At 35.8% G+C, this 13,216-nt stretch overlaps 1 protein-coding gene across 3 annotated transcripts in view; it reads left to right on the forward strand.

Moving 5' to 3' along the window:
- Positions 1-486: 486 nt before the first annotated feature.
- Positions 487-13,216, forward strand: part of LOC107741235 (ARF GTPase-activating protein GIT2) — a 28,587-nt gene continuing 15,857 nt past the window's right edge. For 2 of the 3 annotated variants that reach the window (XM_016553909.1, XM_016553910.1), the window contains exons 1-11: positions 487-1,195; positions 5,621-5,754; positions 7,308-7,420; positions 9,022-9,127; positions 9,342-9,428; positions 9,528-9,658; positions 10,459-10,553; positions 10,824-10,869; positions 11,457-11,508; positions 12,336-12,408; positions 12,520-12,617. In XM_016553909.1, the coding sequence (XP_016409395.1) occupies positions 1,114-1,195; positions 5,621-5,754; positions 7,308-7,420; positions 9,022-9,127; positions 9,342-9,428; positions 9,528-9,658; positions 10,459-10,553; positions 10,824-10,869; positions 11,457-11,508; positions 12,336-12,408; positions 12,520-12,617 (1,017 nt within the window). In that variant the 5' untranslated portion in view covers positions 487-1,113. Of the gene's footprint in view, positions 1,196-5,620; positions 5,755-7,307; positions 7,421-9,021; positions 9,128-9,341; positions 9,429-9,527; positions 9,659-10,458; positions 10,554-10,823; positions 10,870-11,321; positions 11,328-11,456; positions 11,509-12,335; positions 12,409-12,519; positions 12,618-13,216 lie in introns of all 3 variants that reach the window. The other variant, XM_016553908.1, reaches the window with a different exon arrangement.

Consider the following 13,216-nt stretch of genomic DNA (forward strand, 5'->3'; position numbering starts at 1 on the left):
ATTTCATATGAAGGAGGGGCGGTCGTACCATAAAGTATGGTTATGTTAAGTCAAAGAGTAAATTTTGCGTATTCGTAAATAGAAGTTATTTTTAAAAATTAAGTAAGAAACGATGTAAATAATATCCTCAATATAAAATGTTCGATAAGAGACTAATTAGCTATATATGACCTATCAAAAAAAATGGTAAAGGAAAAATTATTATTATTTTTTTTTTTAAATGGGAAAGCCCAACTCCAGACTAAACCATTTCATATGAAGGAGGGGCGGTCGTACCATAAAGTATGGTTATGTTAAGTCAAAGAGTAAATTTTGCGTATTCGTAAATAGAAGTTATTTTTAAAAATTAAGCATGAAACGAAAATGTTCTCAATTGAACCATCAGTAAGTAATCGTAATAAATAACTCGCTCGCCTGCGGGTAGGCGCGACGCCTCTGTGTTTTAAATGATCTTCAGCTCATCGGGAGTGGCTCGCGGGCTGGTGAATCACTTCTGCGCATGCGCGGGCACGAACGCAGCATGTTATGATGATCGCGTCCTACATGCCTTTAATCTAATTTCGGACAATGTCTGGTTAATTTCTGAGTTTATAATTGTATTCCAAACATAAATATGATTCATGTTTTCAGAATTACATATTTAATATACTGTATTTTAATATAGTCGTCTCACGGCCCTCGAATAGATGGATAAATTGATCAAATATCTCACGCGTTGCAGTGACGCGTCTGTCCACTGTGTGTCAGGCAGCGCGAGAAAGCTGATTTATCGTAGCTATAAACTCAAATGTGTGGTCTGGGAGGGCAGATGGCACTCTACTGCGATCTGATGTGTTGCTGGCAAGCATTTCCGTAGTGTAGTTTTTAATGCATCACGACCGAGCCTGACTCGTCTGTCCTAATTTCAAGCTAGACAAGGGAGCCCGACATACGTTATTTCACGTTACAGCAGCTAGCGCAGATGCATGCACACATTTAACTCCTCCGTATGAGCGTCCTCTTCGGGCATGAGATCCTCTTTCAGTGATAAAACACTTTTAAACGGATCCGTTCATCATGTCAAAGCGGTGCGTGCTTTAAATTGACCCGTGGACGGTTGTGGCTCGATAATACATGGTAATACCAACGTTCCCGGAGACAAGGATGTCGAAACGGCTGCGAAATAGCGAAGTTTGTGCGGACTGCAGCAGTTCGGGTGAGTATATTTATTCCGGTACTGGATAACCAGGTGATATTACTGAATTAAGTGATCGAAAGATGACATTTAACTATACACATATATGATTCAGATTTTTAAGCAAACCTTAATTATGTTTTGGATGTATAAATGGATAATAAATATATGTATTTTGGAGTGTAATGATGTATTGCCACTGGCTACGTCTCAACTTAGTAAGCTGTCTAGCTAGACAGCATTTTAGTCATCGTAAGCGCGTGCCTAAACATGCTGAACGCTGGCGGCTCGGTAGGTTTTGAGACAGAGCCATTGCATGCAGTGTTGACTCAACACTATGGGTGTTTTCAGCTTCAAATGATGCTGTGAAGATCTATGATCAATCACACTATATTTGACCTTATCTTATTTTCTCTGGAGAAATAGGTAAATTTACTTATTGATCCTCAAGTGGTATTCCTAGTGTAACCGTCTACAATATCTTTGTTTGTTTGTTTGATTGATGGTGTAAGATTGCTTAAAGGAGACATTTTATTCATTTTTTTTTCAATCTTTGAGAAGTCAGGGCACTACATGTATTGGTTAGGGTCACTTGATCATAATAAATATTTATTACTAACAAGTGACCCTAACCAGCACATGTTAAATAATTCTGTTTATTACTAAGTGACCCTAACCAACACATGCAGTGCCCTGACCTCTGAGAGACTGAAGAATGAAACATCATATAACATTGTTGTCCTCATTACAAGATAAATAACTATATCAGAGTTTTGACCTCCAAAGACTATAAATTAGATGAAAAAAAACCACATAAACCCTATATTTGATCAGTTTATGAAATGTACTGTATTTAAGAAGGCACCCGTTTTGGTGCTTAAACTATGAAACGCTGTTAACTTTTTGTCTTGTGATTTGTTTATGTTCTGTTGTTCGGTTTTCTCCTCATTCCCCTTATTGATTCCCCTTGATTAGTTATGCCTCAGTCACCAGCTGGCCTGGGCTGCCCCACCGTGACAGTATCATTGGGCAGTTGTTGTTAGGGTGAATATTTTTAGTCATTCAGCACTGGGTTTTATTTTAGCCGCTGCAGCACTTGATGGGGAAGAGAGCAGCACTTGGCTCAAAGAGAAAGAGAAGGAGAGGAAGGGAGACTGAGGGTGAGGGGGAATGATGCTTGTGCCAGGTGCTTGATTCTGGCCCTTGGCCTCTTTGCAGCTGTTGTTTGATACTTCCTGTGCTTGAAGGGAAGTGACTTTTGCTTCTAGGCTGCTCTCTGCTTATCAGTGGATCAGTTTTGAATTTAGATGGCTCATGTTTCTGTCAGACTGATGCAATTGTGGTATCATATATCCCTCACACAGGCTGTGAAACCCAAATTGATCGTTAACTTCTTAAGTGTGGGGATCTTCAATAGCCTGCCCACCTGGCACAGATTTAGTCTAGATTTATCCCTCTAGCTTTCCTCACTTAAGTTAGGGAATAGGGATCATATTTGTAATCCTCTAAAATAGACTGAAGAAAAGAAGTGTGTGTGTGTGTGTGTGTGTGTGTATGTATGTATGTGTATGTATGTATGTATATGTATATATAATTTTTTTTAAGCAAATGAATGCGTTTTGTTTCAATAGTATTTGTTCTTTATTATTTGGTATTTTGAGAGGATATAATGGTACTAAATAATATTCCCCTCTCAATTATTCGCCATTTATTTCTATCTAAAATAATACAAATAAATAAAAATATTTTTTCTAATAATACATTGAGTTAAAAAGAAAGCAATAAAGCATTAGATTTAAAGTCTAATGCATGGAAGGCAGATTTTTATATTTACCTTTGCTGTGTATTCCATAGTTGCTCATAAGAGTATTTTCAGACATAATTACTAACTTTTATTGGGTTTTGCATTTGGATATATACATTTAGACACTATCAATAACTGCTTCATCATGGCTTATTTGTAGATTGTACCCCCTGAAAAAATCTGTGTTTTTTTGTATTTCCTATTAATTTCCTATGCCAGTCATTTTTAATTGCAAAGATCACAAGTGTGACTATTTTTAATACCATTAGCCTTTTCTAAAAAAGTCCAGATTTGTGTGTGTGTGTGTGTGTGTATGTGTTCATATAGCAAATGCAACAAAATTACCAAGTTTTGTACCATTTTGATGAAGTAAAAAATTAAAAAATTTAGGTCCAACATGGCCTAAGACCACCACAGGGTTAAAAGATTTTTGGCTCAAATTTTAATAATCTGTATAACAATATAAAAGTGTGACAATAAAATCCTCAAAACTCTCTGTTCTTGGGGAATTCTGACACTCTCAAGCGCTGACTCGCATCGTTGTTTCTGAAGGAAGTGAAATCACAAGTTGGCCAGAATCTGCCCTTGGGAAAAGTTGGGGGTGTGGGGGGATGGGGATGGGGAACGAAGCTGAAAATATGAACATGTCTTGGGCTGCTCAGACACTTTAGTCATAGGTCCAATGTGGTTGGCCCCACTTTCACTGATCTGGCATCATGACTCAGTGAAGGAGTGAGTATTCTATTAAAAACTGGCTTGATATTGGACGCCCATGAAGGACGATTGCCAGTGACAAGTGTTAATGTATGAGCAGTCATTCTGTCTCTGGGTCATTGAGTTTGTCAAGTGTAGTAGTAGTGGGGGATCTTTAAGTGATCAAGGGTTTGGGGCAGGTCTCAGCTGGTGGGTTGTGACCTAAAAATGGGTTGCAGGTTGCAGCTAACCATATAATGTGCTGAGTATAGTAAAGTGGTGAAAAAATGTAAGTGATAATACTGCTGCAATATTTAGCCCTGTGTTTGTTGCATGTGTTATGCTGGTAAATCACTCTTTTGTGCGCATATGCATTTACAAATGCTATAAAAATCCTTTTCAGTCTATTTTATTTTATGCTAAATTTGTTGGAGATATGCAGTCCATGGTAATTTCATAGATTTTTCAATACTGATCAGATTGCTGAGTATAGTAAAGTGGTGAAAAAATGTAAGTGATAATACTGCTGCAATATTTAGCCCTGTGTTTGTTGCATGTGTTATGCTGGTAAATCACTCTTCTGCTGTTGTTTATGCATTTACAAATGCTATAAAAATCCTTTTCAGTCTATTTTATTTTATGCTAAATTTGTTGGAGATATGCAGTCCATGGTAATTTCATAGATTTTTCAATACTGATCAGATTTTTTTTTTTTACTGTTTTAGGTTGCCACTTGATGCTTCATTTAAATTCTGTAGTTAAACTAGTTTAGAATTACACCGCAGTAGACGATCCTCTCAAATAATCTATAAGGTAGTGAAAGTAAAGCCGTGCAGTGTTTCCCAGTCACCTGCTCGTACCCTGGATGTAAAGCTCAGCTGCTTAGCATTTGTTGTGGTTTGAGGCATGTGTATGTAAGAGGAAGTTAGCGCGTTTACAGCCGAACATGAAAGGATGACATTCAACCCTTGCTACTGTGGCCATATAAGGAAGAAATCAGCACCGCATTGTGTTGTCGTCATATGCTACATATTTTTTAATAGGAAAAATCAAATGCTCATATTTACTTTTGATGAGCATCTCTGCTACTAGTAAGGGTTCATCAGACTATTATAGTGGAACATAAATTAATACTTAACATAAATTGAAATTGTACACTGTATACATCAAATGCATTTTACAGTAAACATTTATTTTTATTGAAAATTAATATGTCAAAACCAGTGATATTTTAGTGTGATTGTGGTACTATAATTATAGTTTTTATTAATATATTTTTTAAAAATCTCCATTTTTATTTTAAAGTTTTATTAATTTTGTTGTGTGGTTTTGTCATTTTCATTAGTGTTTTTTTTTTTTTAAATGTCTAGATAGTGTTAATTTTTATTTCAGTGTAGCCTACATCAAGTTAACCTAAATGAAAATGAGACATGTTTCCTTGGGAACTAGTTCAGTTTTAAATTTTTTTAATATTTTATTTCATTTCAGTGATTATTTTATTTCAAGTAACAAAAATGTTTTTAATGGATTTAATTAACTAAAATAATCCTGATCAAAACATGCTTTCTTAGTGCACATTTGTGATGATATCATTCATTTATGCATGTTAAGTTCATTCAAAAGTTCAAAATATAATCAATTCCAGAAGTACAGTTACAGAAGTATAATGTGTGAAAATGTAGATCCCATTTCATGTTGACTTTGTGCACTGCTTGAATAAAATTTTGAAATAGACAAGCACATTTCTGTTCATTTTCTTCAGTGCATTCTTGTAACAAGCATCTTCCTCGCATCAGCTTTTTAAACGTATTGTGTTTCTGTTTTCACTCTCATGCACCAGCCAAAAAGCTCCATTAGTGTTATTGTGTATCGATCAACGATCAACACACTGCTGAGACACGCTGGTGTTTTCTTCCTGTTAATCTGTTGATTTTCTTGGGATCCCTTAGATCCTCGCTGGGCGTCTGTGAACAGAGGAGTTCTGATATGTGATGAGTGCTGCGGTGTTCACCGCAGTCTGGGTCGCCACAATTCACAAGTGCGGCATTTGTCAAACACACCCTGGCCGCCCACCCAGCTACAGGTGAGCTAAACTCACAGACAAGCAGACACCCTGGGACCCTTTTATTATTCCTTTAACTGGCCACCCTGCTTCATCTGAGACTTTTTGGCATTGTAGTAATCATCTTTATTCTCAGGCACATTATAAAGTAGTGGTCGATCCATATGGGTTTTTCTTATGGCTGATGTTGATATCTACAGTATTGTTGGTAGATTTTGAACCTTACTCTAACTTTGGTCCACTTGTATATACTGTATTACTAACTTGTCCAATACATGTATATATACCAGCTTGTCCAGTATGCCGTAAAACTAGTTGAGTACTAGTTGAAACAAGTGTTCAAGGCTCTAGATCAGGGATCCTCAAATCTGGCCCACGAGATCCACTTTCCTGCAGAGTTTAGCTCTAACCCTAATCAAACACACCTGAGCATGCTAATCAATGTCTTCAGGATCATTATAAAATCACAGGTAGGTGAGTTTGATCAGGGTTGGAGCTAAACTCTGCAGCGCATTGGCCCTCCAGGGCAAGATTGGAGGAACCCTGCTCTAGATACTGTAGGTTGTTAAAATTAAGTATACAGATCAGACGGTACTTATGCCAGTTTTAAATGGCTTAATCATGCATTTTATTATTGAAAAGTAAAATAGGCAAATGTGACCGAAATGGTTAGAATTACAGATACAATGAAATTGCAAATTCATGTACCCAAAAATGAAAATTCTGTCATTTACTCATCTTCATGTATTTCCAATCCCATAACACTTTGGTCAGGATTAATTTAGGTTTTTATTCACATATATATGTATGTCATTGTTTAGATGTCAATAAAAGCCTAAAATAAATCTGTTCATCATATAAAGCGATCATATCTCTGCACAAAACTTATGTTTACCATGACTTTATAACCTTTTTGGTTACCTGAACTGTAAACGGATGGACAGAAACCTCTCAGGTGTCATTAAAAATATCTCAATTTGTGTTCCAAAGATTAACCAAAGTCTTATGGGTTTGGAATGACATTGGAGCGAGTAAATGATGACAGAATTAGCAGAATTCAGTTTTTAATACGTTTTTACTTTCTCTTATAATTTACTATTTCTTTCTTTTTTTAAGTCAATATGTATGCAAACTCACTTGATGAATTTATTTAAAAATGAGCAAAAAACATGAATAGAAAGAGATCTAATAGCCATTATTTTGTCTGCCTCTTATTTTAATTTTAACACAAAAAACAGTCACAGTGTTGTGTACTTGTACGGCCTGCAGCATCTTCTCTCTCAAGTTCCTGTTCTTTTGATGTAAATGACTTATAGCTTTAATCCAATAATATCTCTTTTTATTTAATGTGTCCTTGTTTAGTACATTTTTCCACATTCTTATGTAAAGATCTGTTTTTTAATCCATCAATGAAGTCTTTTGAATGGTTATAAGAACATGGTTTATTGGTGTGCGACCTCACTGGAGGGCCTTCCAACAGAATGTGTGACTCGCAAAGCATATTTAAAGGAGCATGTTGTCATAATGAATTTTTGTCTTGTGATGTATGCCTTCAATTTCTTTATCATTCACAGATGGTTCAAACATTATACAACAATGGTGCTAATGCAATATGGGAGCACACTCTGCTGGACCCATCATCCATCACGAGCGGGAAACGCAAACCCAATCCGCAGGATAAAGTCCAGTGAGTATTTCTGTTTTTCTTGAATTTTTTGAATGTGGAAAATTTAAATTTTTTTTTTTTTTTGATTTTTAAAATATTATAGAAAAAAGTATGTTTGGTATGCATTTCCATTCAAAACTTTGGGTCCGTAAAATAAATTATATTCAGAAATGATGCATTAAATTGATCAAAAGTGGCAATAAAGACATTTATAATGCTACAAATGATTTCTGTTTCAAAACTATGCTGTTCTTTAATAATCTTAAAATAAGCAGAACAACGTTGATAATAATAATAACATAATTTTCAACGTTGATAATAATAAGAAATGTTTCTTGAGCACCAAATCAGCATATTAGAATGATTTCTGAAGACTCACGTGACACTGAAGACTGGAGTAATGGCTACTAAAATTCAGCTTTGCCATCAGGAATAAATTACATTTTAAAATATATTAAAGAAGACATATTATGCCCCTTTTTACAATATGTAATATAAGTCTCTGGTGTCCCCAGAATGAAGTTTCAGCTCAAAATACTCCACAGATCATTTATTATATCATTTTGAAAATGCTTATTTTGAGTGAAAGCAGAAACACGCTGTTTTTCGGGCCTGTCTCTTTAAATGCAAATGAGCTGCTGCTCCCCGCCCCCTTTTCCAGAATAGAGCTGCACCATTACAGCTCGGAGCTGCTAAAAACATCTGTTTGGTTCTGATTATCATGTTTATCGCGCTGAAATAATGCGTTTTAAACCATATTAGTTTAAACTTCTGATATACGGTTTTCTGAGTGCACACGTACAGAAAGCGGCTGTCAAAGCATGTGAGTACTAAACTAAGTTCTCATTCACACACAAGTTTACGTTAAAAACACACGAGATACAAAAACAGTCGGTTATGTCTGTGAAGGTAAACAGCTGGAAAATAAATCACATGTTTATTTTAGATCTGTGTGGCAGCAGCAATATACAGTAAATAAATCATTAAATCCACTGCTCTCTTGTCTCCTCTGGGGCTGGGACTCTAAATAGTGTTCTGTGCTCGTCTGTGCAGCCAAAGGCAGAACAGTTAGCATGTTTTGCTCAAACTTTCGCCATGGCATTACACCGTTGTCGCTTGCGAAATCAAAATGAAGGTGCCATGGGCGGAAATTTACAGATTAAGGGGCGGTAATATTATAATGAGATCCCTTTGCCACGTCACCAAGGGAACGAAATCAGATACGCTCGTTTTTTCAGAGGCTTGCAGAAAAAGGCTTACCAAAACAAAGTTACTGGGTTAATCTTTTTCACGTTTCCTTGGTTGGTAGATGCACCGGGGACCTGATTATAGCACTTAAAACCTGGAAAAGTCAGATTTTCATGATATGTCACCTTTAAAATAGAAAACACTTATTTTAAGTTATGTTAATATTTCACAATATTACTGTTTTTGCTGTATTTTTAATGAAATAAATACAGCCTAGGTGAGCATAAGAGACATCTTTCAAAAACAAAAAAAATATCTTACTGACCCCAAAGTTTTGAACAATAGTGTATACAAAAAGATAGTGGCTGAAATACACCAACTGCCCCCACTGTTAACTGGCTCTAATAGCTCCATTGTTTCTCTTACCCAAAAAGCCCTAACAAAACAGAGTTCATAAAATCAAAGTATCAAATGCTGGCTTTCGTCCATCGTTTACCCTGTCGAGATGACGACAGTATAGCAGCCGCTGATTTAAGCAAGGTAAGGAAGGAGTTACCAGGTTTATGGTTGACAGTCTTCTTTATTTAATTGTTCAGTTCTTTCAAATATTTGATGCATTCATTATAGTGCATTTTTTTCAGACTTTACATGCATTATTGCTCCTCTAGTACATCTAATTCTCATCTGATGTGGTTGTCTTCTGTCAGACTTGTTGAAAAGTCTCTATTGACGTACATTGTCTTTGATTCTTTAGCAACTTCACTCCAGCGTTAGAACCGGCAATCTTGAGACTTGTTTGCGGTTACTGTCGCTTGGGGCTCAAGCCAACTACTTCCACCCGGTAAAAACCTCTGATCTTAATTTAATCATATTCAGTTACATTAAAAATGCTTTTCAAATTTACTGCTAATTTTTAACGGTTCTGCACTGGTTTAAACAGGAGAAAGGAAACGCTCCACTGCACATAGCAGCTAAAGCAGGGCAAGTGTGCCAGGCTGAGCTCCTCTGTGTTTATGGGGCAGACCCTGGTGCTCCAGACTCCAACGGCAAAACGCCCATCCACTATGCAAGGTAATTAATAGCTAATGCATTGATGCTCCAAAGCCACTCGGCACTGAAATCTGCATTTATTGATTACTTCCAATATTTTTTGTCAATGCAGTGATTAAAAAGAATACTTGTCATGGATTTGTCATGTGGCCTTCACTGACAAATATCCAGATTAAAGGGATAGTCCACCCAGAAATGAAAATTCTGTCATTACTTACTCACCCTCATGTCGTTCCAAACCTGAATGGCTTTCTTCCTTCTGTGAAACACAAAAGAAAATATTTTGAAGATTGTTGGTAACCAAACAGTTATGGTACCCATTGACTTCCATTGTATGGACAAAAAAACAATGGGAACCAAAACTGTTTGGTTATCAACATTATTATTTTACATATTATTTTTATACTATAATAAAATGCATTAGTATTTTAAATGAACTTTTTTCAGATTTAATTAAAGAAATATAGTTTTATTAATTCTGTTACGTGCTTTGGACATTTTATTAAGTTTAATTTTACTACTTCAACTGAAACTTGCCAAGAAAATATTTAAAAAATATATATTTTCATCTAATACTTATATTTTATTTTATTTCAGCATTATTTCAATTGCCAAACACAGTTTTAATAGTTTAATTTTAGTTAACAATAACATCACTGGTCTGTATGGTGTCCCATTTGTCATTTTATGTTATTGGTGCTCAGTTCCACGGAAGACTCTGAGAGGGACCACAAGGGCTGAGGCCAGCATTTGGCACAGGACCTTAAACTTCAAAAATAAAAATCCATGTGTAATAACATCATTGTGTTGTTTGTAATCAGGCAAGCTGGCCATCAAGACCTGGCAGACAGACTGGTGGAAATACAGTATGAGCTCACAGACAGGCTGGCCTTCTATCTCTGTGGGCGGAAGCCTGGTGAGTCAGAGCGCAGAGCGATGGTGTGCTATCATGATGAGAGCTGATGTTTTGATATCCAGCTGTGGGGCTGCAGATGCTGATTAAGCCAGTTTATAGCACGCTCTTACTTTAGTGGGTTATGGTCTTCAGAGCGCCAGATGGCTCAATAAAATGTGATGTCGGAGTCAGCTTAATGTGTTTTATTGCTTTAGTGTGCATCTTTATCAGTGAATTGTCAATTGAAAATGTTAAACTATGTCAATAATGTCAATACGTTCTGTGTTTTAGATCACAAGAATGGACAGCATTTCATTATACCACAGATGGCGGACAGGTAGTAATAATTCTTCAGAGCGCCAGATGGCTCAATAAAATATCACAGTGATGTCGGAGTCAGCTTAATGTGTTTTATTGCTTTAGTGTGCATCTTTATCAGTGGATTGTCAATTGAAAATGTTAAACTATGTCAATAATGTCAATACGTTCTGTGTTTTAGATCACAAGAATGGACAGCATTTCATTATACCACAGATGGCGGACAGGTAGTAATAATCTAATGCATTCTAATGATTTCCTGTGTGAACTGATGCCATTTTTATAGTAGTTTCTTCTACTAGGAATATTTTGGGATGTGCTTAGTCATGTTTTGGTCATTGGATAATACTGATCGCATCCCAGAATACTTCCCTGCATGGCTATGATAGCAATCCAAACAGGTTTATAAGATTAACATAATTTAAATTTAATATCTTGCCATTTCCTTTTTTGCTGTCTTTGATGGAAAAGAAATGTGTAAGTATTTGATATTGAGAATGGCAATTGAAAATTTAATTTCACCTTTTATCTTTTACCATTAGTGTTTATAATAAATCTATTTAATAAACAAACTAATATTATTTACCATTTTATTCCCTTTTATAGCAGTTTGGAGTTATCAGAGTTCGCAAAAGCTGCAAAAAGAAAACTGCAGTCTGTAAGTCCTCTTATTTTATTTTATTTTATGCAATGCAGCTAATTTAACTACTTATTTCAATACAGTAGCTTTGGGAAGTCTGATTCTTTTTAGTGAATCAGCATGTTCAGACAGTTTATGTAAAACAATAAAAACAATTTAATGATTTATTTAATCAAACTATTATCAGAAGTCCCTCCAAATTAATTTTTTGCATCTTTTTTTGCATAGCAAAATAATAAACTAACTTCTGCTTAATCATGACAAGTTGATATATTAAGCAGAATATTGAATTAAATAGCTAATGTTTTTGACCACATTTTAGAAATGACAGTGTTTCAGGTTTTATTTAGTGTCAGTTTTTCTGTTAAAATGTTATCACCGTAACTGAATACAATCTACAGTCTGCTAAATTAATACAATGTACAGTACTACCAAAGTTCAAAACCATATCCTTATTGTTTAGTTGAGTACCAGATAAACACTACTGTGATTGCAGAGATAAATGATGCCATTTGATAGATGCATGTGATTCTGAAGATTACCCCTTTAAATAGCTACATTTTGCTAGTAGATTGTGGTGTAGGTTAGCTTAGCTTAACTGTAGTTTAACTACTGTAGCTTGTTACTTGAAAAGCCAACACAGCTAAGCACTGAGGAAACCGTTGGGCTTCTCTGAAGCAGATGTCCTTTTAAGTGCCGCAACACCCCCAAAACCGTTATCTGCCAGTCATTAATATAAAAGACAGCATTTATGCTATTTAACCTGTCTCCAAACATGATTTTATGCTGTTTTACAACCATTGAGAGCACAGATGACTGATGCAACTCTGCTAATATCATTGCAGCTCAGCGATCATTTGTTTGAGGAATTGGCAATGGATGTGTACGATGAAGTTGATCGAAGAGAGACTGATGCAGGTGAGATGATCTGCATTTGATAAACAGTGGAAAGAACTGACTCATGAAACGTACATTATGCGAGTGCAAAGCGTGACACTTTGATGAGCACTTTCTTTGTATCTGGTGCAGTTTGGCTGGCCACTCAGAACCACAGCACCTTGGCAACGGAGACAACAGTTGTGCCTTTCCTTCCTGTAAACCCAGAGTACTCATCAACACGAAACCAGGCAAGTTCTGAACAGAAAGTTGGTATGCTTTAAGTCTTTTTACAGGAAATAAAAATATTGCACTTTGACATGTGACGTTTTATAACACCTTTTATGCAGTTTGCAGCTAAAAGTGCAACATGCAAAAATGTGCCAGATGAACATGGAAACAGATGTCACAAAATTAATAAAAAAGGAAATGACATCAAAACACTATGCACTGAAGCATAGAACTAAACCACAAATGATATATTTAGCATATTATAGATTATAGAGAAGTTGTGTCTTTTGAGGCGCTGCCACTAATCAAGAAAGTTGTGTTTTTGGAACAAACCTCCACTTTCAACAATAAAATTCAAGGAAATTACTATAAACTTACTATAGTAGTTTCTGATCAGTGTACACATGCAGATGGGTGTCTTTGTCCATTGCTTTTTAAAGGGGTGGTTAATTGCGATTTCACTTTTTTAACGTTAGTTAGTGTGTAATGTTGCTGTTTGAGCATAAACAATATCTGCAAAGTTACGAAGCTGAAAGTTCAATGCAAACGGAGATTTAAAATTCTGGCAGTTTAATGCCTACAAAAACGGCTGGTAGGGACTACAACAAGTTACTTACTT

The sequence above is a fragment of the Sinocyclocheilus rhinocerous genome, unplaced genomic scaffold, assembly GCF_001515625.1.
Source record: "Sinocyclocheilus rhinocerous isolate Xijiao unplaced genomic scaffold, SAMN03320098_v1.1 scaffold615, whole genome shotgun sequence".
NCBI lineage: Eukaryota > Metazoa > Chordata > Actinopteri > Cypriniformes > Cyprinidae > Sinocyclocheilus > Sinocyclocheilus rhinocerous.